Source organism: Ranitomeya variabilis, chromosome 5 (assembly GCF_051348905.1).
Source record: "Ranitomeya variabilis isolate aRanVar5 chromosome 5, aRanVar5.hap1, whole genome shotgun sequence".
NCBI lineage: Eukaryota > Metazoa > Chordata > Amphibia > Anura > Dendrobatidae > Ranitomeya > Ranitomeya variabilis.
Genome location: NC_135236.1, coordinates 74,350,373 through 74,375,574, shown reverse-complemented (window position 1 = coordinate 74,375,574; position 25,202 = coordinate 74,350,373). Strand labels below are relative to the sequence as shown.

General features: G+C 43.9%; 1 protein-coding gene across 1 annotated transcript in view; it reads left to right on the top strand.

Moving 5' to 3' along the window:
- Positions 1-194: 194 nt before the first annotated feature.
- ADAM9 (ADAM metallopeptidase domain 9) overlaps positions 195-25,202 on the top strand; it is a 106,318-nt gene continuing 81,310 nt past the window's right edge. The window contains exon 1 of the mRNA XM_077262261.1: positions 195-691. Coding sequence (XP_077118376.1) covers positions 625-691 — 67 coding nt within the window. The 5' untranslated portion in view covers positions 195-624. The remainder of the gene's footprint in view (positions 692-25,202) is intronic.

Below are 25,202 nucleotides of genomic sequence, written 5' to 3'. Positions count from 1 at the left end.
TTTTGTCTCCTCAGTAGGCGCCATTTTGGTTTAGTTTTCAGTATAGTGAACAATACATAACGGTCTACAAGAAAATGGCGACATCATAGAAAACATACGATATGTTCAGACGTCGTAGAGAAACCACCACATTTACTACTAATAACAAAAAGCCTTACTTAGCGGTAGTATTATCTAGTATAACGCTCAAATATATTACGGTGTGTCATTAATAGTTCTTATAAGTCCTAGACAGGATATTTAGAAAATTATAACTGGTGCCGTAATACAATGTGGATTGTGTTTCACAGGAAGAACACCAGATGGCGCTGTCTAAGCGGGCATCCAATGGAGGACAGTGACAAAACCGGGTCGCGCATGCGCGCTGGCTATGTTGAGGTCAGAGAGTGATCAGCTGGGTTGAGTGCAGTGTGTGCACTTCCATGGGAGCAGTGAGGCGGGATCATCATCATCATCATCATCGTCCTCCTGGGTCCTGCTAGGGAGGGGATCAGCCATCAAGGGAGGAAGCAGAGCAGGGGCTGGGGGTCATTCTGGGGGATCGGGGTGCAGTGCAGTGATTGCCGCTCTGGAGGGAGGGTGCAGCACTCTGCACAAGTGATCTGGACTCTGCATGCACATGTCATGGCTGCTGCAGTAACTCTGTGCCCTGGGATTGTCCTGCTGCTGCTCTGCTGCTCCCTGGTCACAGGTAAGACCTCTGCTGACTCTTCCACCACTCTCTGCCAGATCTTCTGCGTCCATTCTTCACCATTTGTAAGATCTCTGTTTGCTGTCAGTGAGTTGCATTACTCAGAGGCTGGAGAACAACCTGGTGTCACAAAATCCTTTATATTTATTGTTTCTTACACTTTTACCTGCTGTCAAACGTATCAGTCTGGAGCCTAAACCTAGACTGGGCGCAGGAGTAACAGACCCTCAGCTGTGGATAGAACCAGAGATCTGATGCTCCAGGTGTCCTGGAACTACAACCCCCAGGATTTAGGTCAGGCTGAGAGTTGTAGTTTCACAGCCGCGGAGCCTCGTGTTCATGCTGTCATCACCTTTACTACTAAATAGTAGTTTCGTCAGCGCCGCCACCAAAGATCGCGGTGCGCTGCTGCATCACAGCGTAATGCGGGCGGACTAGGTGGCACCATTCATGGGACCGGTGTTGCCCCAGCCTTAATGAAATAATCCGTAAGTCTCCATCATTACTGGCCGACGTGACCGTTTACCTTCCGAAATCGACATTTGCGGCGTTTGTCCCATTTTCAGGACTCGCTTTTCATTTCTTTTGGTTGTTAAATGGTTAATTGTGGAAGAGAAGATCCATTTCTCCAGTTCTATGTAAGGGATGTCAGTTTGATCTCTGAGTAATTGTGTCCTCTGGAGTCATAATGTAGAGCTCGGCTCGGGGTCAGGAGCGTATTCAGCCATGTACGGGCGGATACGGATTTTCTATTATTACACCTGACGTGATTCCTGGCATAAAATATCTAAACAAAGCTATTCTGACCCACATGCACCTACGGGAGATGGCATCCCAGATGGAGACGTGTGATCCGTCCTTCAGAGTCCTGTGGTGGCGGCTTTACCCCACTCCATCCGACGCTCGGCATTGTGCTTGGTGATGTAAGGCTGCATGCAGATGCTCGGCCATGGGGCTCCTGGTGGGGGCGCAGTGTTTGTGCTGCTGTTAATACCAGAGCAGGTTTGGACTCTGCAGTAATGGAGTCATAGAGTGTTGGCGACTTTTTTGTCCTCAGCGCTCGGCCCCTCGCTCTGTAATGTTACGGGGTCTCCACTTTGTGGCTGAGCTGCTTCGGTTCCTTCCACTTCTCTATAATATCACTAAGGTGATGATGGAGAAAGAAATGTGATGAACGGACTTGTTACCCCTGGTGGCTCCTAGGACTGCACTGGTATCAGTGAGCTCTTTACCACCGGTCATTGTGTCACATGTTAGTAAAGGTAGACAACATGGGGGGGCAGGAGGATATACATCAGGGGTCGAGGGGCTATATGTTATATGCTGTGGGTCAAGGGGCCTGCCGGACATGGTACACCTGAGGGGGGAGGGTGTCAAGGGGCCGCAGAATATTGTACCCCTGGGGGTGTCAAGGGGCCACCAGATATTATGCACCTGGGGGAGTGTCGAGGGGCCTCCAGATATCACATCCCAGGCGGTGTCGAGGGGCCTCCGGATGTTGTGCCTCTGGGGGGGTGAAGGCGATGGCGGCAATGGGGTCGGATGTTGTACCTCTGGGGAGGCGGCAATGGGGTCGGATGTCGTACCTCTGGGGAGGCGGCAATGGGGTCGGATGTCGTACCTCTGGGGAGGCGGCAATGGGGTCGGATGTCGTACCTCTGGGGAGGCGGCAATGGGGTCGGATGTCGTACCCCTGGGGGACGGCAATGGGGTCGGATGTCGTACCCCTGGGAGGACCGCAATGGGGTCAGATGTCATGCATCGGGGGGCGATGGAGCCGGATGTCATACCTCGGTGGGTGAGGGGGGGGGGGGGGAGATGCTATGCATTGGGGGTGAGGTGCTGGATTTTATATACCTGGGGTAAGGGGACCGAATGATAAGCCTGGCACTTTCTCCTCGTAGTGCTGGTGTCGCTGACTTTTCGGCCCAGTTACTGGGTATTCTCGTTTCAAGATAAAAGATTGTTCCTTTTGCGATGACTAGAAAAACAGTGTCCTCTTATTTCCTTTATCGGTTCCTGGTGGTTTTCAAGGTCTCTGATTGCTGCTGTGGTAAAGGAGCCTTTATTGACTTCTGGAGGCGGGAAAAATCCTCCTCATGTGACAGAAAAATACCGTAACTTCTCATGACAGGAAGATGACAGCCGAGCCGGACCCCTGACATGACACCATATAATGGCGCCTGACGTTGACGCTAATGCGGCCCATCAGGATTCCATCACTGTCTTTTATTTTACTAGGAAAAAAAACAAAACAAAACACCATGGCGTTCGGGGCAGATGTTCCTTCTTTTTAAACAAAATTTACTCCGGAGCCACCAACACAAATGTGAGAAAAAGCAGCAGAGAGCTCACCGGCTCTGCTGGTAATGAAATCGGCTGGAAGGGGTATATTCTCATCTCTAAGATCCTATCCCAATGTGTAGTAGATGTAATAATATCAGGAAATGCCTCTAATTAGAAATGTAGTAAGTTCTTCTGATCCGCTATGTCATTTACCCCATGTTCAGAGCATTGTAGTAGCTTAGGTATCCATGGATATGACCACTAGCATCTAACTGTCACTATATGAGTGGTCGTAACCATGGATATCTAAGCTACTGCATGCCCTGCACATGGGGTAAGCGACACAGCGAATCAGAAGAACTATACTACATTTGGAGGTATTTTCTAATATTATTATTGCATTTACTATACTCGTACATTGGGATAGGATCTTGGAGCTGGGAATACCACTTTAATTCTGCTGCTCTAGTACAGTGATATCCAGAAAAAAAGAAAGATGAATTTGGTACATCCATCCAGTAAATATTAAAAAAAAAATCCATTAAAGCACAAACAAGCCCGTGGCAGAAATTTACAAATCTGACTCGTTTCTGCCCTTAATAATACTATGAAACAACAATTAATGCACATGTTCAGCTGTTTTTGTTTGGCAGAGAGAAAAATATATATTTTTTTAATCTCAGAAAAAAACATAAACATTACGCAAATTGCCCTCTCATTTAAAGAAGCCCTTTTGGGAATGACAATTAGTTCTACCATTATGCCCCTTAAACATGATGGGAGAAGGCATATTATTACCTAAAGATCATCCTTGTCTGGCAGCATAACGGCAACTATCAGTAAAGGGTCATTCCCATCTACCAATATGTAATAGGTGTCATAATATTAGCAAACACCTCCAGTTAGGTATGTAGTATAGTTCTCCTGATAAACTGTCACATATCCCATGTGCAGTCTATTGAAGTAGCTCAGGTTTCCATGGTTACAACCAGTCATGTAGTGACAGTTAGCTGTTATTGGTCATAACCATGGATACCTTAGCTACTGCAGTGCCCTGCACATGGGCAAATCAGGAGAACTATACTACATTTCTAATTGGAGGTATTTGCTGATAATTATTATTACTAGGCCACGTTCACACCTTCAGTATTTAGTCAAGCGCAGTCATTATTTATAGGGATTGTCCAGAATTAGAAAAACATGGCGCAACCATGTTTAATGTAATTTTATCTAACTCCTTTAACCCTTCGCCCACCCCGGCCTAACTGCACGTCACAGTCCGGGTGCGCGTGTGATCGTCGGCACAGCTATCGCAGTACGTGTGTATATGTATGTGCACGATCAGATGAGTCCCCCAGGAGGACTAAAAAATGGCGTAAACGTGTAAAAAATCTGAAAAATAAAATGAAAGAAATAAAGAAAAGTACAAACGTTTTGAATAACTCCCTTTTCAATAAAAAAAAAATAAGGTAAATTTTTCACATCGTCAAGTCTGTAGAAGTCTGAGATGATGGCACAAACCAATTTTTTTCCTTTGTTTTTAAAGAAGGTCTTTTTTTTTTTTACTAATATAATTCTAAAAACAAAAAACACAATCATATTGACCGTTTTTGGCAATGACAACTTATGGCTGCTGAACACCCAACAATCGAGCATCACGCTCATTCATCAGGTGAAATAATCGATCATCGTTATCGGCAGCACATCGTCCCGTGTAAACAAACATATGCTGCCGAGAACAATGACAGCCTGTGTACAAAAAAAGGGGTCTATTTCATTCATCGTTCCTATCTAAAAAAGTTTTTTTTAGACAGGACGATGATGGCTAATTTGACCCTTCTGTGCGGGTAAGATGTGATTGATCTCGGCAGCATATGTCTTGTTTACACGGAACTATGTGCTGCTGAGAAAAATGATGGTCTATGTGCACAGAATGATCTATTAGTGATCATCCTTCTGCCTAAAATGACTGTTAAACAGCCTCCGATCGGCTGCTGGACGGCCCTAAGCAAGCTTAAAAATCATTTCGCCCATCGATGAGCGCTTTGCTCGTTATTTGGGTGATCAGAGAGCTGCTTACACCGCACGATTATCTGGAAACAAGCGATCCTAAGAACCAGGGCTGTGGAGTCGGTAAGCCAAACCTCCGACTCCTCAATTTCCATGACACAGACTCTGACTCCATGACTCCCACTCCACATCCCTGCGAAGACCGTTCATTTCCAACAAGGAGCCCTTACACTGCGCGACTTGCAGCATTTAATAGCCAGCGTGTACAGACCGCCCGCGCTTCCATGTGCTCAGAACCATTGTCACCATGATTGTTCCCTGCACGTAGACTGTTGTTGTTCTTGGCAGCACAAGTCCCGATTGCACAGATCGACACGCTGCTGAGATTTATGATTTTTTTTTTCCCTTTTTTATGCAAAACTTACAAGTCATCTCGCCTAACGATCCAGCGTTTTCCGCTTTCGTCGGGCGATCGGCAGCTCGTTTACACTGCACGATTATTATAAATGCACCTTTAGCCAGAAGAGGAAACTGTAGAGAGTTGAAAACTTTGATAGACTTCTATTAAGAAAAAAAAAGTTGGTCTTGGCATTGAGTTTCTAGACTCCATTGCTGCCCATCTATTCTAGTTTTGGGGTACCCCAGTAAGGTCGGATTCACATGTCTGACATTCATTGTCCAAAAAGACCACAGACCGGCCGCGATTCTCCTAGCCCGATCTCTGCCATAGTGCAGAGTATCTAACAACTTCCTACTGCAGCTTGGCAGTGTCAGTGATCTTTATGGCTCCGTTATCTCTGTTATCTCCTCACTTTTATCATTGACATTAAATATAAAATATGTTTGCCAGTTTATCATAGAATGTCAGAGTTGGAAGGGACCTCTGGGGTCATCATGTCCAACCCTCTGCTCAATGCAGGATTCATTAAACCATCTCAGACAGGTGTCTGTCCAGCCTCTGTTTGGAGACTTCCATTGAAGAAGAACTCACCACCTCTCGTGGCCGCCTGTTCCACTCATTGATCACCCTCACTGTCAAAAAGTTTTACTAATATCCAATCTGTATCTTCTCCCTTTCAGTTTGATTTCATTGCTTCTCATGTTTCCATGTACAAATGAGAATAATGATGATCCCTCTACACTGTGACAGCCCTTGAGATATTTGTAGACCGCTATTAAGTCTCCTCTTAGCCTTCTTTTTTGCAATCTAAACATTCCCAAATCCTTTAACTGTTCCTCGCAGGACATACTTTGCAGTCTGCTCACAATTCTGGTCGCTCTTCTCTGAACTTGCTCCAGTTTTTCAATGTCTTTTTTTTTTTAAATGTGGTGCCCAGAACTGGACACAGTATTCCAGATGAGGTCTGACCAAGGAGGAGTAGAGGGGGGATAATTACTTCTCGTGATCTAGACTGTATGCTTCTGTTAATACATCCTAGTACTGTGTTTGCCTTTTTGCTGCTGCATCACACTGTTGACTCATGTTCAGTCTGTGATCTACTAGTATACCCAAGTTTTTCAGACGTGCTGTTTGCATTTCTCCGTGTTAAAGACCATTCTGTCAATTGCTGCAGTTTATTTATATCTATTTGAATCCTCTCTCTTCTCTAGTATTAGCTATCCTCCTAGCTTTGTGTCATCAGCAAATGTAATCAGTTTACCCTCAATTCCTTCATCTAAATCATTGATAAAGATGTTGAACAATACAGGACCCAGGACAGAGCCCTGTGGTACCCCACTTGAGACATTCTTCCAACTGGATGTGCAGCCATTTACGACCACTCTTTGGGACCGATCACTAAGCCTGTTATGAATCCTCCTAACAGTTGCCTTGTTCATTCCATACTTAGTCATATTTTCAATAAGGATTGTGTGAGATACTTTATCAAATGCTTATGACCTGCCATAAGTTAATTCTAACTCTCCTGAATATATATGTATTTAGTTTGGAGAAAAAAACAAACAAAATACAGCACCACTCCGGATCTCAGGTTGTGTGCTGCATTGTACCTAAGCCCCATTCACTTTAACTAAGCTGCAGTACCAGATGCAACCCATGGGCAAATGTGGCGCTGTTTCTGGAAGAAAACGGTCGCGTTTATCTAGTCCTAAACACCGTATTTAGGATCAGTGTCGAGCAGAATCCAAATATTCGTGTGTGTATGAGGCCAAACATAATGTGTGTAGCTGGTGTAAGATATCTGTGCGTCCGGTCTCTCTAGCCTGTTCAGCTGATATCGCAGGGGAAAGGGTACACAAAAATGATAAAAAATGATGGCCTTTCCACTGGACGGTTGATAATGGTTAGATACATGTAGGTCCCACCGATTGCAAGTATAGGAAATAGTGTCCCTGTTGTCCTCCAGGACATCTGGTTTTGGAACCAATCTGTGCTTTCCTCACCTTCCCCGGACCCGGTTTAAGTCTCCATCACTGTTCCTGTTGTCTGTTATTGTCTGCAGCGCCCATCCAGCATGAATGACAGCTGCAGCTTGTACTGAGCAGTGCAAGATTTCAGCAGGGAGGAGGTACACTGAGGAGCTGTCAGTCAGGCCAGATGGGATGAGATTGAGTTAATCTTTCCTCAGTACCATACAACCATTCTTATCTGGATTTTCAAAGTAGGTACCTTGGCCTCATCAAATCTAGAAGATCTTCGGAGTCATGTATTGTGAAATCTGCTGTGGCTCAATCACACCTGGCCCGTGTATGTATGACATGGTCAGCCATTCCTTTCAATGGCCAGTATGTTTTATTAGCCTCCTGTTCTGTAGCTGGACCTGCGGTGATCAGCTACCTGTAAAGCCAACCACACACACAGTAGATTGCTGTCTCTCGTGACTTCTCCATGGTCTGGAACGTTCTACTAAGTTCTCTATGGGAGAGTAGCTGCCAGAATTGACACCTCTGCGGAACAAAAAGATGAGGTGATTGAGCTCTCACCACCCGATCCTTATGTCCTCCCTCATAATCTGTTGGGGCACGGTCAGCAGGCTCCCGTAGACTAGATGGTTAGCCGAGATCGGCGGGTTTGGTTGACTTATATCTATTGAGTATGGAGACCCTTAGACCCGCCTTTATTAAAGAGGGTTTGCAGGTGAGACTCTTTAGGGCATATTCCCAGTGGATATGTTCCTAGTGGACGAATCTGCTGCAGAATTTCCACAGCAACAAAAATGCGCTACAGATTCGGTTGCTGAAATGTTGCGGGCTCGTCACACAATCCAACCTTTGCGTTTACAAAAGGTGAAAATGACCGGATGTGGCGCAGATTTCAAGCCTGTGGCGCCCGTCAATTTATACCACAGATTTTTCTCTGATGGGATTCCGTGAAATCTCACCAGCAAATCTGCTTCTATGGAACGCAGCAACGTTTTGTCTGGAAGGTCTATATAGACATATGTACCCTGAATATTAGATAACCAGCAACATAATGGCTGAATGTCTGCAGAAGACATAAAACACACGGCGCCTCAGCATGAACTAATTATATTAGTGATCGTGCTCCTGTCCAGGCTGGAACAGCAATAATCTGCAGATGGATCTTCTGCTCCGGTGCTGAGAAAACACAGTAGGAGCCATTGATGCAACCAGAACATGGCACACTAATGTGTATCAGAAAACAAATGGAAAAACAAACATCACCTCAAGAAAACCTGAAATGTGACCCGGCACGCTGGGCCGCCCGCCTACTCCGTCTCACAGGTTCCTGGATTTCCGTACTTGGAGCTGTGGGCCACCAGTGCTTGTTAGAGCCAACAGGTCCAACCTTTCATTGCCCCTTCATCAGCTGTTCCCAGGCATCACCTGACTTGGGTAGACAGTTGTGTTATTTTTTTGTTTGTTTTTCTATGTTTAAACTTAGTATTTTTATGTACAAAGCTATTTATCTGACACCAAAACACACACACATAGACTGAGTTCTCCTTCGCACGTAGGGAGGGCGCTTGAGTCATGGCTCGCCTGCCCACGCGCAGGGAGAAGGTCTGCGGACTTCGGCTTGTCTGCTCACGGGCAGGGAGAGAGGCCGAGGGTTTCAGCTGCTCACGTGCAGGGAGAGAGGCCAGCTCACCTCGGCTGCCCATGCGCAGGGAGAGAAGCTAGCTCGCTTTGGCTGCCCGTGCGCAGGGAGAGAGGCCGCGGGTTTCGGCTGCTCACGCGCAGATAGAGAGGCCACGCTTGCTTCGGCTGCCCACGTGCAGGGAGAGAGGCCACGCTTGCCTCGGCTAAACACGCGCAGGGAGAGAGGCTGGCTCACCTCGGCTGCCCACGCGCAGGGAGAGAGGCCACGCTCGCCTCGGCTAAACACGCGCAGGGAGAGAAGCTGGCTCACCTCGGCTGCCCACGCACAGGGAGAGAGGCCACATTTCCTCGGCTAAACACACGCAGGGAGAGAGGCTGGCTCACCTCGGCTGCCCACGTGCAGGGAGAGAGGCCGGCTCGCTTCAGCTGCCCACGCGCAGGGAGAGAGGCCATGCTCGCCTCGGCTCAGCTGCCCACGAGCAGGGAGAGAGGCCACGCTCAGCTCAGCTGCCCATGTGCAGGGAGAGAGGCCACCCTCGCCTCAGCTCAGCTGCCCACGTGCAGGGAGAGAGGCCACGCTCAGCTGCCCACGCGCAGGGAGAGAGACCACGCTCGGCTCAGCTGCCCACGTGCAGGGAGAGAGGCCACGCTTGCCTCGTCTCAGCTGCCCACACGCAGGGAGAGAGGACACGCTCGGTTCAGCTGCCCACGTGCAGGGAGAGAGGCCTCCTTGGCTGCCCACGCGCAGGGAGAGAGGCCACGCTCGCCTCGGCTCAGCTGCCCACGCGCAGGGAGAGAGGCCTCCTTGGCTGCCCACGTGCAGGGAGAGAGGCCGCGCTCGCCTCGCCTGCCCACGCATAGAGAGAACCCATGAGCCCTGCTTCCACACAGTGACCACTTAACTGATGATGATTTTTCCAGGATCGTTATGTACTTGACTGACACATACTGCATATACAGCAGGCCAGGAAGAACATACTCTTATAACCCCCCTCTTTCCCCTCTTATTACTTATCCTCCTTTATAGCGGACAAATTATGGAAATGAATGAGAATGAACATTTGGTGAAATTGACCCAATTTTCTTAATAGAGCACTGTTGAACATGAGCACTGATGCACTGTGAAAAGTCACGTATGTTGGTTCGAGAAATATATTGGCCATTGTTTTAAATACAACTAGTGAAGGTTAAGATATATATGCAGGGGATGGTCCACTGCATGATGAGGGAGAGTATTCGTTGTGGTCAAGGAAATCAACTGTATAGGCTGCCATATAGGTCAGTATGTATCAGTGATCACCAGCAGAAAGGATCAGTTCTCACCTAATCCAAAAATACCTGACCAGTCAGGCCAAACACATATACAGCAGGCCAGGAAGAATATGTTCTTCCTGGCCTGCTGTATATGTGTTTGGCCTGACTGGTCAGGTATTTTTGGATTAGGTGAGAACTGATCCTTTCTGCTGGTGATCACCGATACATACTGACCTATGACCTATATGGCAGCCTATACAGTTGATTTCCTTGACCACAACGAATACTCTCCCTCATTATGCAGTGGATCATCCCCTCTTCCTAAATATCTTGGCCTATAAGTCCTACAAGGGCCTAGGTGACAATTCCTGGGATGTGTACTCTTAACTTTAAAGCATTTCTGGAGTATGGAGCTGATGGACGCCTTTATTACTCTTAGTAGTTATACATTTTTAATAATTTACTAAAAATAATTTGAGCCTTTGCTTGCTGGGAATGACTTGCACATTTTTTTTTTTTTCGTGGTTGAGAGGAGAGATGTTACCAGTCATTTTATTTTCAACTCTAAAACCAGAAATCTAAATGTGCAGAATACCATCCGGTCACAGTGCAGGGCCCTGGCACCTTTTTCCTCGCCCTTATGATACAGGATCATTCAGTCCGGCGATCCATTAGAATAGACTCATGCACTTTATACACTGTCTCGGAGACATTTTGAGACATATTTTTATTAAAAAAAAATCTAGAAAAAATATGCAGTGCCAACTAAACTTTTCTTTATTGCCCATCCAATCCTGTACCTTAAAATAATACCTCCACGCAGAATCCAAATAATACTACCATACAGCTGTGGCTTAACACCGCCATACAGTGCTGAAGTAATGCTGCGATGTAACGCATAAAGTCCCTACTAGTTCAGGGCAGTAAATGTTTTCATGCTCCGCTTCTTGGAGGTTTAAGGGTAAGTTCACACTGCATCACTTTCATGAAGTCAAAAACTGTCTTTTTTGCAAGCAGAAGAGACTTCGGGATATGCAACTTTTTTTGGTCTTTTCCGGAGCACTGTTTTGGCTTTTTTTTTTTCTCAAGCTTGTTTTTTTGGGATCTTTTTAGCGTTGTTTCTTTGAATAATGAAGACAAGGTTGACTAAAAGACGCCCGGGAGTCCCCATTAACTTCTATTGCAAACTGTTGAGCATCTTGTAAGTGGGAAATACCTGAAGAAGGGTCAGACCGCTTCTTTTCACCACTTGGCATTTTTGGAAAACTGCAGGGGTTAAAAGCCTGAACATAGGAACAGCAAGTCATTTTTACATAGGAAGAGTGGTTTTTTTTAGTGTTTTCTGAGCACTTTTTCCACATCTGTGTGATGAAAACGTTGTGTGAACATACCCTTACCCTTGTGAGCCCCTAAGAAACCTGTAGCCCTGGGCAGTTGCCCACAGTGCCAAGCCTAAGTTATTTTTCAGGATATAAGTCCATTTTTCTGGATTTTCTAGCCTGCTCTTATGATCCTGGTATTGAATAATGGCTTTGTCATACTTGTCCTAAGAGGATTAGATGGATATTAGCCGAGCGCAGCTCCTGTTTACAGAACCAGCCATTACATTATCTGCATGGACTGAGCTGATTCATCCTACAGTACAGGAAGTCACGAGACCCCGGACCCTCACCACCATGTCATCAGTACATGGGAATAGACACATGCACTGACGGCCAGGGGGGTATGATTGTGCTTCCCTGTACAGGTCACACTGGTAATTTTCTAAAAAGAATAAAATAAAAAAAATATATATTTTATATCAGATTTATTCTGCAAACTGCTGGATTCTGTATTATGACCATACACGTTAGGGTCTGTATACACCGTGCACTGGCATGTACAAATATAGGAGCCACCGGTGTAACAGGTCAGTCCATGACATTTCTTCCCTCCTAAATATTCCCCATCACCTGTGAGTGATATTATTGAGGGGGGCTACCGAATGCTGAGGAGCAGAGGGCAAAAAAAAATCACCAACGTTCTGCTGTCTCCATTACTGGAGTTACCGAACCTTCTCTGGTATTAACATCAGCACAAACACTGGGCCCCGCCAGAAGCTCCATGGCCGAGCACAATGCCGAACGTCGGATGGAGTAGTGTAAAGCCACCAACGCTGGACTGTGGAGCAGTGGAAACTTCTTGTGCAGTGATGGATCACACTTCTCTATCTGGCACCTGATGGACGAGTTTCGGTTTGGAGAATATCAGGAGAACGTTACCCCCCTGACTGTATTGTGCCGGCTGTACAGTTTGGTGGAGGAAGGATAATGATACGGAGGCTCGGCCTCTTATTTCCAGCGTGCCACTGCATCTTGGACAATTGTAGCTTCCTACTATGTGGGAACGGTTTGGGGAAGGCCCTTTTCTGTTCCCCATGATTGTGCCCACTGACGAGGTCAATAAGACATGGTTGGGGGAGTTTGGCTTCTCCCCAACCTCAGTGTCTGACCTCACAAATGTTCTTCTTTGTGAATGGAGAAAAATTCCCACAGACACCTCCAAAATCTGGAGGAAGAGAGGAAGTTGTTATGTCTTCAAAGTGGGAGCCAGCTCCATATTCATGTCTATGGATTTATGGGATATGGTAAAAGCCCTTGTAGGTGTCATTTAGGGGGCACATATTTTTATTCATATAGTGTGCTAATAGACTTTAGATCCCCAATAACAACTCTACCCAACTGTCTACAACCGTCCCCATCGAATCTATATAGGAAATCATAGAATAATAGAATGTTAGGGTTGGAAGGGACCTCCAGGGTCATCGTGTCCCACCCCTGTCCAACCCCTGCTCAATGCAGTCCACCATACTTTAGGGTGCTGTTGGAGAAATAAGTGCACCTCCACCTGGATTGGTCTGTGCGCAGGTTGATCCCCAGCTGGTCCTTGGTTAGCCGCGGGTTGTCCCTTCAGATCTCTTTCCCCTTTTCGCTATGGCAGAATACAAAGTTCACTAGTTTATGATGGATTTTGTGCTTCAGTTCCTGACTATCGCCAAGATTTCAGTTTTCAGCCGGTGAATGGAAAACTTGATTCCCCCCAGACGGTGAACCCACCCCGATGTATCCCTGTCTCAGGAGCAGTTACGGAGGTTTCAGCAATTTATTGTTATCATTCACTGACAGTAAGTCCCTGGACTCCTCTGTGGCATGACCTCCTTGTAGTGATGCAGCAGAGGCCGCCTCCATCTGGCTTACTGAAAACAGTCCTTGCCCTCAGCTGCGTCACATTTTTTTTTTTTTTGCTTTTTCCAAAACTCCCAGACTGAGCTCGTGGTTTGCTTACTACTCGGGAAAAGTTGGTTTCCTGCCCAGATAACATAAATATTTCTTATATCCTGGAACAAGACAGGCTGAAAACATTTCCCCAAAAAAGTGAAACCTCCCGGAATGGCTGCTTCGCGATTACACGGAGGAGGTGGTGAGAGCGAGGCAGGAGCCATGAGCATATCGTGTGGGCATGTACCTCCACTTTATCCTTCAAGATGTTCCACCATCATATATGAGCACATTAACACTAATATACAAATACACATATAATAAATGTATAATCTATATATTTTGCAGAATGGGACAGGATTTTAGCATGGGCAAAAGTGCATCCAAGACCAATTATGCATGACATATAACCTGTGGCCGATTCCTCCTTCCCTTATCCACTAAGGGCACTGTCACACTGTCCTCGTGCCAGATGAGCTGGGAAAGCTCCTTGTGCATGTCAAATGTATCCATAGGCACTTATACACTCACCAGAGGCCCAAAGACTGTCCTTTTAGCCCCCATTGAGTCAGTCTGTGTCTGATCTCCAGTAAAAATAAGGTTTCAGATTGATTTAAAGGGGTTGTCCAGGACTGTTATTTTGATTTGCTGTCCCGGAGATTGGTCATTGATATCAGATCGGTGGGTGCACAACACCAAGCAACTTCAGAGATCAGCTGTTCTTGGTGCCGTCGACTGGATGTGATCAAATATGGAGCGAACCAGCACGACTCCATAAACTGTGTAGTGGCCGCAGCAGGGTACTGCAGATCAACCAAAAATAGAGAAGTTGTATATCGGCTCACCACTTGTTGAAAAATGCCTTGATTAAAGGTGCCTTGCGTGGAGGCTCCAAACCAACTTCTGGTTGCAAATATAGCAGCAAAATGGAAAAATCTAGCGTCCGCAGGAAACAAGGTACCGTAAGTATATTAAAACATTATTTTATTTGCAACATAGTTAAAAATAGGGAAAAATTAAAAATCAAAACATACAAAGAGCATAAAAGAACACAGGTTTACGCGTTTCGAGCATAATCGCTCTAAGGACTTAGAGCGGTTATGCTCGAAACGTGTAAACCCACATCCTTTTTATATTTCTTATATTTTTATATACTTTCTATATTTTAATTTTTCCTTTTTTTAACTGTTGCTAATGAAATAATTATTAAAATAACCTAGTTAAAAAAAGGAAATATTAAAAATTTTAAATATACAAAAAGCATAGCTGGATACGGGTCTACTTGTTTTGAGCATAACCACTCAGTCCTCAGGGCTAAGATCAGTTATGCTCGAAACACGTAGCCCCAAGTCACTAAGAGTGGTTATGCTCAAAACACATAGCCCCAAGTCAGTAAGGGTGGTTATGCTCGAAACGCGTAGACCCAAGTCACTAAGGGTGGTTATGCTCGAAACACGTAGCCCCAAGTCACTAAGAGTGGTTATGCTCGAAATGCGTAGACCAAAGTCACTAAGAGTGGTTATGCTCAAAACACGTAGACCCAAGTCATTAAGAGTGGTTATGCTCGAAACATGTAGCCCCAAGTCACTAAGAGCGGTTATGCTCGAAACGCGTAGACCCAAGTCACTAAGAGTGGTTATGCTTGAAACACGTAGCCCCAAGTCACTAAGAGTGGTTATGCTCGAAACGCGTAGTCCAAAGTCACTAGGAGGGGTTATGCTTATAACGCGTAGACCTGTTTTTTTTTTTATACTTTTTTGTATATTTTGATTATTAATTTTTCCCTTTTTTAACTACGTTGCTAATAAAGTAATGTATACATATACATACCTTATTTCCTGCGGATGCTGGATCTTTTTCATTTTGCTGCTATAACTGCAGGTCAACGCCTTTTTATTGGGATAGCGGGTGGATGTTCAGTACCCGGCCGTGGCCACTTCGCACACGACTGAGCTGTGATGTTCCACTTCACAACTGATCTTATGCGGCACCAGGAACAGCTGATAGGGGCTTCTGCTTTTCGTACCTTCATGACCTATATCCTGTGATGGAAATCATACCTTGACTTCCTTCTGGGAGCTGTAGTGTAAAGCATGGGGGAGAGGCAGAGCCACATTCTGGATTTCAAGCTCAGGCGGTCGTGACACAATAGAGCTGCCCAGTAGTCACAATTTGACAGCCATATGCCTCACAATGTATCCGCAGGCCAAGACTTGCGGCATTGTACACTCAATCCCGTGGAGTCGGGACTGTCATGGTTGTTGACCGAGCGTCTCTCATCCCGTAGAGATTACTCAGAACATTGGGATCGTCTTCACAGTTGTAGAAATGCTTTTGTTTGGTTAATCCGCATTATTAGGAGCCGGGGATCTGACATTCCTCCAGCAGCTCTTTTGGCAGGACAGGGTGGGCCCGCCTGTTCTCCGTGCAGGAGCGGGGTCAGGCCTTACTCATGTGGACAATGGCTTTTTTATGCACCCAACCTTGTCTTTTAGCACTAGCTGGAAGAAAAAAAAGAAATATTACTCAGCCCTATAATGGCTTTTTGCTATTATCATATTTGAGCCCAGCTAGATAAGGAAGGAATTTACTGCTCCTGACTGTGTGACCGGCAGAGAAGGATCCTTCACCTGAGTTCAGAGGTTTCCTGCTGAGAAGTTAGGTAAATGACTTGGTTTTCATCTGCACTACACAAACAAGAAAAATAATCCGCCAAATTTGTTTTTAGTTTTACGTGATTATTTGGCTTCAAGGTGACACTGTTACGAAGTCCTAACTAGCTGGATGATCTCCCTCGACGGAGTTTACATTCTTTTCCTATAGAAAAGCTCAGAAAATACAGTGCCTTGAAAAAGTATTCACGCCCACTTTTCCACATTTCTTTTATGTTACACCCACAAACTATTTTTATTTGATATAACATCACAAAGTCGCAGGTATTTGTGAAGTGTAAAATAAATGATACAAGGTTTTCTCATTTTTAAAAAAATATAAATCTGAAAATTGTGCTATTCATTTGTATTTAGCCCCGCTGTAGTCTGATACCCCTAAATATATTCCTGATTGACCAATTGTATCCAGAAGTCATGTAATTAGAAAAAGAAGTCCACCTATGTGTAATTTACTCTCAGTATAACTACAGATGTTCTGTGAAGGCCTCAGTGGTTTGTTTGAGAACATTAGGGGTCAAACAGCATCATGAAATCCAAGGAGCACACCAGACAGGTCAGGGATAAAGTTGTGGAAAAGAGTAAAGCAGGGTTAGGGTATAAAAAAACACACCCAAGTTCTGAACATCTCACGGAGAATTGTTCAATCCTTCATCGAAAAATGTGAGGAGTATGGAGCAACTGCAAACCTACCAGGACATGGCCGTCCACCTAAACTGATATCTCAAGCAAGGAGAGCACTAACTAGAGAAGCAGTCAAGAGGCTCATGGTCACCCTGGGGAGATCCACAGCTCAGGTGGGACATTCTATGTTTTTATTCCACATTCATAGACTCATCTGAATTAATTATGACTAGAATAGTGCATGCTGCGACTTTATTTTTTCTTTTTTCTAATGGACACTTGGACCAAGAGAGGATTCGACCATCTGAACAGCGCTATTGAATTACATGAGTCAGTGCGCTCTCAGTGTGATAAAATTCAGACCGCACACGTCCAACTTATACATTTGAGTCCTTGATAAAAGCATTTTTATTATTTGATAAGAATATAATTGCCTGCTCCTTTTGTGAAATACGAAGAATTCTCTAACACCGGAGGAAGTCGAGGTTATCTATAGCATGACATCATCGAGATACTTGGACAGCGTGACTACGTGTGACTAGTTACGGATGCAATTTCTGTAGAACAGCAGAAGTATTGAGAAATTGATATTGGGTGTCTAATGAGTCATGTGGAGAAATCTATATGAGAGCTAGTATCTAAGATAAAGAGGGTTAGGCCACAAACAGCTCTGGCAAAAATTAAGAGAGCACTGAAAAATGTTCAGTTTGTCTGATTTTTCTCTTTTTAGGTATATTTTTGAGTAAAATGTAAATTGTTCTTTTAGTCTATAAACTTCTGACAAGTCTCCAAATTTCCAAGCAATAAATTTTGTATTTTTTTTTCTGACAAAGAAAAATGGTCTATTTTGACCCCCAGTGCTTTCATACCTCAAATAATGCAAAGAAAACAAGTTCATAATCATGTAGAAACAACAATACTAATGTTTTAACTCAGGAAGAGTTCAGAAATCAATATTTTGTGGAATAACCATGATTTTTAATCCCAGCTTTCATGCGTCTTGGCATGCTTTCCACCAGTCTTTCACACAGCTTCTGGCGCAAAAATGTAAGCAGTTCTTCTTTGTTTGATGTCTTGTGACTATCCATCATCCTCTTGATTACATTCCAGAGGGTTTTCAATGGGGTTCAGGTCTGGAGATTGGGCTGCCCATGACAGGGTTTTGATGTGGTGGTCTCTTAATTTTTGCCAGAGCTGTACATATACTTAATCTATAGAGTACAATTCCTGTAGGCACTTGTGAAATCCAGCAGATATCAGGCAAACAGACTTCTTAAAGGAAATTTGTTGCTAAGCTTATGCTTCCCAAATTGAGGGCAACCAAAAAAATAGAGGCCTAGACTGTGTTTCTAGCAATATATAACTTACTGGGCTTCTCGCTGTAGTTTTGATAAAATTTCTCTGCTGCAGCTCTGCTAGTCTTCTCAGTGATGACCTCTCTGTAACTCCCGCTTTTGCCATCGATTGACCTCTGTGGACAGACCAAAGCTGCCAATCATTGGTGGGCAATGGGTTCAATCGACAGCTTGTGTATGGCGGCACGGCTTACTGATGGACAGGGCAGATGTTGATCGCACATGTCCGATTTTGGCTGCGGATTGCATTGTTTTCCTGGAGATAAGCCACCGGCTTTGAACAATATCTAGTGTATTTGGGGGACTTGACCGAGATGGCTGTCGGTTGAACGATCGGCCAAAGCATCGTTCAGTCGACAGCCATCTAATGTGTATGGCCAGCCTAAGACTAGAAATACCCTTTAAGGAAGGCATGTAGCCTATTGGAAGTCAGTGCTTGCAAGTTAGTTTTCATTTGTTCAGGTAGAGGGGTATCTCACAAGTGTCACCTGTTGGGAGCTAACAACCCCAAAAGTCAATGTCCGACCCATTAACAAACCTGGAATATGTTGCATGGTTTAAAGGCTCAGCCATTGACTTACGGGGTTCTGTAGCTACTAGTGATGAGCGAGTATACTCGTTGCTCGGGTTTTCCCGAGCACGCTCGGGTGGTCTTTGAGTATTTATGACTGCTCGGAGATTTAGTTTTTGTTGACTCAGCTGTATGATTTACAGCTACTAGACAGCCTGAGTACATGTGGGGGTTTTCTGGTTGCTAGGGAATCCCCACATGTAATCAAGCTGTCTAGCAGTTGGAAATCATGCAGCTGTGGCAAGGAAAACTAAATCTCCGAGCACTAACAAATCCTCGGAGGTCACCCGAGCGTGCTCGGGAAAACCCGAGCAACGAGTATACTCGCTCATCACTAGTAGCTACCTTTTGATCTAATTTGCATACATTTTCTTACATGGAGTTTTGTCGTTAAGATGCCATACTCATCTGTTTTCTTTAAATGCCCACCCTCGGACTGGCCTCCTTCCTTCTATATCTCTGTTATGTCACATGATCGTTGCCACTGATCGGCTGCAGCCTTCACAACTCAGAACTGCTTTACGTCTCATAGAAAAACGAGTTCTCAAAGGAGAAAATGTTTTAGTAATAGACTTACACTTGTCCTAGAACCGGCTCATGACCTGAAACTTCCATTATCACAGCCTCAGGATGTTCTCCTGTGCTGCACCTGTACTTGACTGATCTATCTTATAGGGCATCTGTCAGTAAGACATGATTATCGGTGGTGACTTTTGCCATCCTATTCTCTAAGTTCCGATGGATATCTACCGTACTTTTAGTAAGCATTGCTCAGAAGCCTATTGAACCCATGAAAGACCACAGTAAGGATATGATGTAGCAGGATGAAAGTTGCCCCCTAAAGAATTCCTAAAATTGACTCATCATTAGTCATCCGCATTGTCAAAGCCTAAAGTTGCTCTGTTACCCCCATTAATAGGAATGCTAGTGTCCATGACGAGTGAAATCAGAATGTGCCTTCATCTAAATTTAGAGGCGTCTATAAGTAGGACAGCTCTGCAGTGCAGGTACGTCTTGACACTGGTTGTCTCCCTGTTTTTTTTCCCTCTCCCTGGCTTTCATTAGCAGACTTGTCTGCAGTTCTCCAGACGAAGAGAAAATATCTTATTTAAACATTTCCATGACTGCAGAGCGTCTGAAAGGATTATTTGTATGTGTAGCGCCGAGTGTTCGGAGTCACAAGGGCGAGTGGTTTGGGTTCTGTGCTAATCCGAGCCAGCAGGTTGTGTAAGATTATAAGGAGGGCCAACGATGTGTGCTTAGGCCATATTGCTAAGTGGATGCCTGGGGAGAGAGTTCAAATCTAGGTGACTACTTTACCTTTTAAATAATATAATACGAGGTTGAATAAAAAGTGATCTCTGCTGTGGCTGTAGAATTTATTTCAAAGGGGTTCTCTAAAAATGTAATAAAATGGACTCATCACATAATTCAAACAGCAGATCGTTCTAATCATGTGTCAGAATGGGCTGCGGTCTGAAAAAGCACAGCTCCTGAGACCTGTGTCTCAACTGACAGAGAAGCTGTATCGGAAGCTCATGAGCTGAGGAGAAGGGCTGTGACAGGAGAAGAAATAAATCTACTCTGCTGACTGCATACAAAGGACTTTTTTTCTTCAGTACTCTACTCAAGTCAGTCGAGGAGAAAATGTGTTTATTCTGATGTCACAACCTTTCTCAACGCAGGTCTGGGAGCTGTGTTTATTCAGACTGCAGTCCATCCCGACACGTGACTAGAACAAGCTTCCGTTTTAATTATGCAATGTTATAACATTCTTGGTAAACCCCTTTTAATCATCTTTTAGAAAAGACAAATACATAATTTTTCCACACTATCTCCTTGCTTTTCAATTTGATTTGTCCACGTGTCAGCAACTTTTCATATTCCATCATAAAAAATACCACTTTTACCTCCAAAGCAGGTAGAATTGTGCTTTATGATGATGATGATGTTCATTATGATGAGCTATTGATCTGCAAAGGACTCATATGTTGTTCTTACACAGGGGCCCTTTTCTGATTATGCCCGCCCTTTTGTATTTATGTATTAAAACCGCTTCACCCAAAACCAATCCTGAATTTGAGTTGTGGAAGTTTTAATTGCGGAGGAGAAGTGTGTTGTGGATTGTAATTGCCTGCTGGTTCTCCGTGTAGACGGCCATTTGGACTTCCAACATCTTGGGTACCGTAATGGGCATGTATTAGTGTTGAGCAACCATGCTTGGATAAGGTGTTTTTTTAAGTTGGCTGGTGTTGTCTTACCGATAAGCCAATCCATAAGACAAGGCATTCCATGTGAAGGACTTTTTAAAGCCTGTCCGTTCTACAGATTAAAATGTTCAAAGTTCAAACTGAAAATAATAATAAAAAAATAACATTCAAACAGTGGGAATGTACAAACTTCGGTCATAATTATTTTTGATTTTCCGCTTCTGTTATCTTCTCCTATTCTTTGAAATTGCTATAGCAGCGTCAGCAGTCCAGGATACCCAACGGTTATCACATCCTAGATGTTTCCTCCCAAAAACTTCTGTGTTGTGTAACATTGATGCCTTCATTGTAAGAGCGGTGCACCGAGATCATCATCACCGCAGCAGTCAGCAGACTGACACGTCCCTGAATCATCCATGCAAGTGGGGGAGTGACATGTTATTTTGGGTCCTTCCGCTTTGTAAAGTGTGACCGCAGATATTATTGGTCACAATACCTAGATGGTACTATACACAAGACAGGAGTGGAAGAAAGCTTTCAAAAATAGAAGTGATAATAGTTTATTTTTGCCTATTCTGAACGAACAAAAGGGAAATCTAAATCCCATCAATATTTGGTGTGTTTATTACACACTCTAATTCCTCTTTTTATTAATGTTGGGTGTATACATTCCCATCTGGGCCATAAGCTTTTTTTCGTAGGCTAGTTCTAATAATGATCTCACATGAGGGTAGGTATTGTTGAATTCCTCCCTTTATGCATTTTATAGTCATTCATTCCGCTGGCCATTAGGTTTCACATGGGGAAGTGCTAAAAATATGTACCGGTACCCCACGAAGGCTAATAGCCATCGAAATTAATTATTATAAATCGCATAAAGGGAGGAATTCAACAATACCTACCCTCATGTGAGATCACTATTAGATCTATACACTAATAGGGAAATACTTCCCAAAATCTACCACTGTAGTAATATCCCCCAGAAGTTTTTAATCGCACTGCTTAAGGAGGTATTACATTGATGTATACCAGCAATGCATCAAATCAGGACATCAATAACTATCGTGGACTCTGTATTTTTAATGAGCACATTTTTTTCATTATTATTATAATTAATCATTAAAAGTTATATTTTATTGTCTAAGGATCTTTAGTTAGGGTCTATTTGCAATTTGGTAATTACTAGTTATGAGCGAGTGTACTCGTTGCTGGGGTTTTCCCGAGCACGCTCGGGTGACCTCCGAGTATTTGTTATTGTTCGGAGATTAAGTTTTCAACGCCTCAGCTGAATGATTGCTATTAGCCAGGCTGAGTACATGTGGGGATTGCCTGGTTGCTAGGGAATCCCCACATATAATCAAGCTGTCTAGTAGCTGTAAATCAGTCAGCTGCGGCGATGAAAACCAAATATCCGAACACTAACAAATACTCTGAGGTCACCTGAGAGTGCTCGGGAAAACCCGAGCAACGAGTACGCTCGCTCATCACTAGTAATTACTTCAAGTGTTCATCTCAAAAGACAAGGTATTTCTCCCACTATTTTAAGAGCAAAATTAAAATATGTGGGGCGCACAGGTACCCCATTGCAGTACCTTTCAGTTAGCTGTAGAAATCTTGTTTAAAGACTCGGAAAACATTCTTAGTCTACATAAACTCAATTAGTGTGAGAACAAATTTACTGTAGTCATGGCAATGGCACTTCTTGGTTTTTTTGTAATATTCTGCTGCTTTCAGACAGTATTCAAGTGAAATGAAAAAATAAATTCAGTGTCAATATTCACCAACCAAGACCCTTTATGTACCAAAATCCCATCCAATTGTGGTAGAAGATCTACAGTTGCTTGGGTTTAGGAGGGTTGGACTGTCACAAGCCATGACAGAACTGATGGATATAAAAGACTACCTGACCTGTGACAAAATGGGGGAGGGCATTTGAGCCTTTGGCATTTCGGGACGGCTGTAGAAGTACTGTAGATAAAAAGTCAAACTCATCTGTACTCATTATTTTTTTGTTATAAGTACCTATCAGCAGCTCCCTCAACTCTGTCCTACACTTCTCTGTGGAGTCAGACGAGAACAATTTGTAGAACTTTATTCCTTAGAAATGAGTTGCACAAGACTACATTAAAGGAAACGCAGTCTATCTGTAGATGAAGAGGCACTGTATCACTGTATCAACAAAACTTGAGGACTCAGGCGTTTATTTTCTCATCTACAGTGCCTTGCAAAAGTGCTTCCCTTCATACCTTGACATTTTTGTGTTTTGCTACCTCATAACCTGGAAATATTTTTTTTTTTTTTTTTTTTTAGGGTTTGCATCAGTTCAGCTTAACAACATGCCTACAGCTTTGAACATTACAAAATTACTGAAAACCTCAGTGTGCATAAATGTTCACTCATATAGTCAGAACCTTGTGGAGCCTACTTTGGTGTCTATTACAGCTGCACATTGCTTTGGCTAAGTCTCCGAGCTTTCCACAAATTGCCACTGTGATTTTTGCCCATTCCTGAAAACAAAACTTTTCCAACTCCTTCAAGTTACATGGTTTCCTCTGGTGAACAGCAATCTTCATGTCTAACCACAGATTCTCCATTGCATTAAGGTCTGGGCTTTGACTTGGCCACTACAAAACAATTACACATTTCCCCTCAAGTGTTGCTTTAGCAGTATGCTTTGGGTCATTCTCTTGTTGGAAAGTGAATCTACATCCCAGTCTTAAATCATTTATAGACTGCAGGTTTTGCTCAAGAATATCCCTGTATTTTGCAGCATCCATCTTCCCCCTCAATTCGGACCATTTTCCTTGTCCTCGCTGCTGAAAAACATCCCCCACAGCCTGATGCTGCCACCAACATGTTTCACTGTGAGGATGGTGTTCTTTGGGTGATGATCTGTATTGGCTTGCCACCAGACATAGGGTTTACCTTGGTGGCAAAAGTTCAATTTTGGTCTCATCTGACCACTGCCTCTTCCTCCATACATTTGTGGAGTCTCCCACTCATCTTTTGGCAAACTCAAAAGGAGCCTTACAATTTTTGTGTGCAAGTAAAGGCTTTTTTTTCTGCCCACTCTTCCATAAAGGCCACTTCTGTGGAGTGTACGGCGTATTGTTGTTGTATGGACAGATAATCCAGTCTCTGCTTGGGAACTCTGCAGCTCCTTCAGGGTTATCTTTGGTCTCTGTGCTGCCTCTCTGATTAGTGCCCCTTTTGCCCAGGTTGAGAGTTTTGGTGGGCAGCCCTTTCTTGGCTGGTTTGTTGTGGTTCTTTCAATTTGATGATGATGAATTTGATGGTGCTCTGGGGAATCATCAGAGATTGGGATTTTTTTTTTATAACCCAACCCTGACTTGTACTTCTCAACAACTTTGTCCCTGACTTGTATGGAGATCTCTCCTTTGTCTTCATGGTGTTGTTTGATTAATGGCGCCTCTTGCTTAATGGTGTTTGCCTTTCAGAAAAGGTGTGCATATACTGACCGACCATGTGACACTTACGGTACATTGCAAAAGGGGTGAATACATATGCACATACCAATTTTTAGTTATTTGAACCCATAAATGTTATTTATGCCTATGTTTTTCTCACTTCACCAATTTAGACTATTTATTGCTGATGCATCACACACAAATCGGATTACAAAAGTATTTTAACACAGGTTGTGTTGCAACAAAATAGGGAAAAAAGCCAAGGGTGGGGGTAAATACTTTCGCAAGTATGGATCAATGTCCTCAAACAATGGTGGTCTTGAGTAAGGAATATTCCTTTGTTTCCACTGAGAAATTTAATTTCTTCAGGTTTAAAACCTTTCTAGTTCCTTAAGGAACAATATGACTATTGTAATATCATAGTGAAGATGTATTTCCTTACATATTTTCTGTCTCTGCTTATGAATTGCTGGATCTCTTGCATCCTTTTCAATGAACGGATAATCTGCGGATAAGTGCTCGTAAGTGTTAGTTCCCAACTATCAGCCCATGCAAAAATGCTGGAGAACACCCAACAAAGGAGAGAGAATACTTTAGTTCTTGCTTTTCTGCCCTTTGTATTCTTTCCCCCCAATTAAACAAACTAGTTTCTGTTTGCTTGTTCGCTGGCATTGCTGTAAATTGGAAGTTTTTTTTTTTTTAATACTTACTGGATTAATCTCTGTTAGCGGCAGCGCCCTGGATCCACCACATTCCTCTTTCCTTCACTTGTTGTGTCCTCTTTCCATTTGTTGTGAGAACAGCGGCTGGAGCAGCAGCCACAA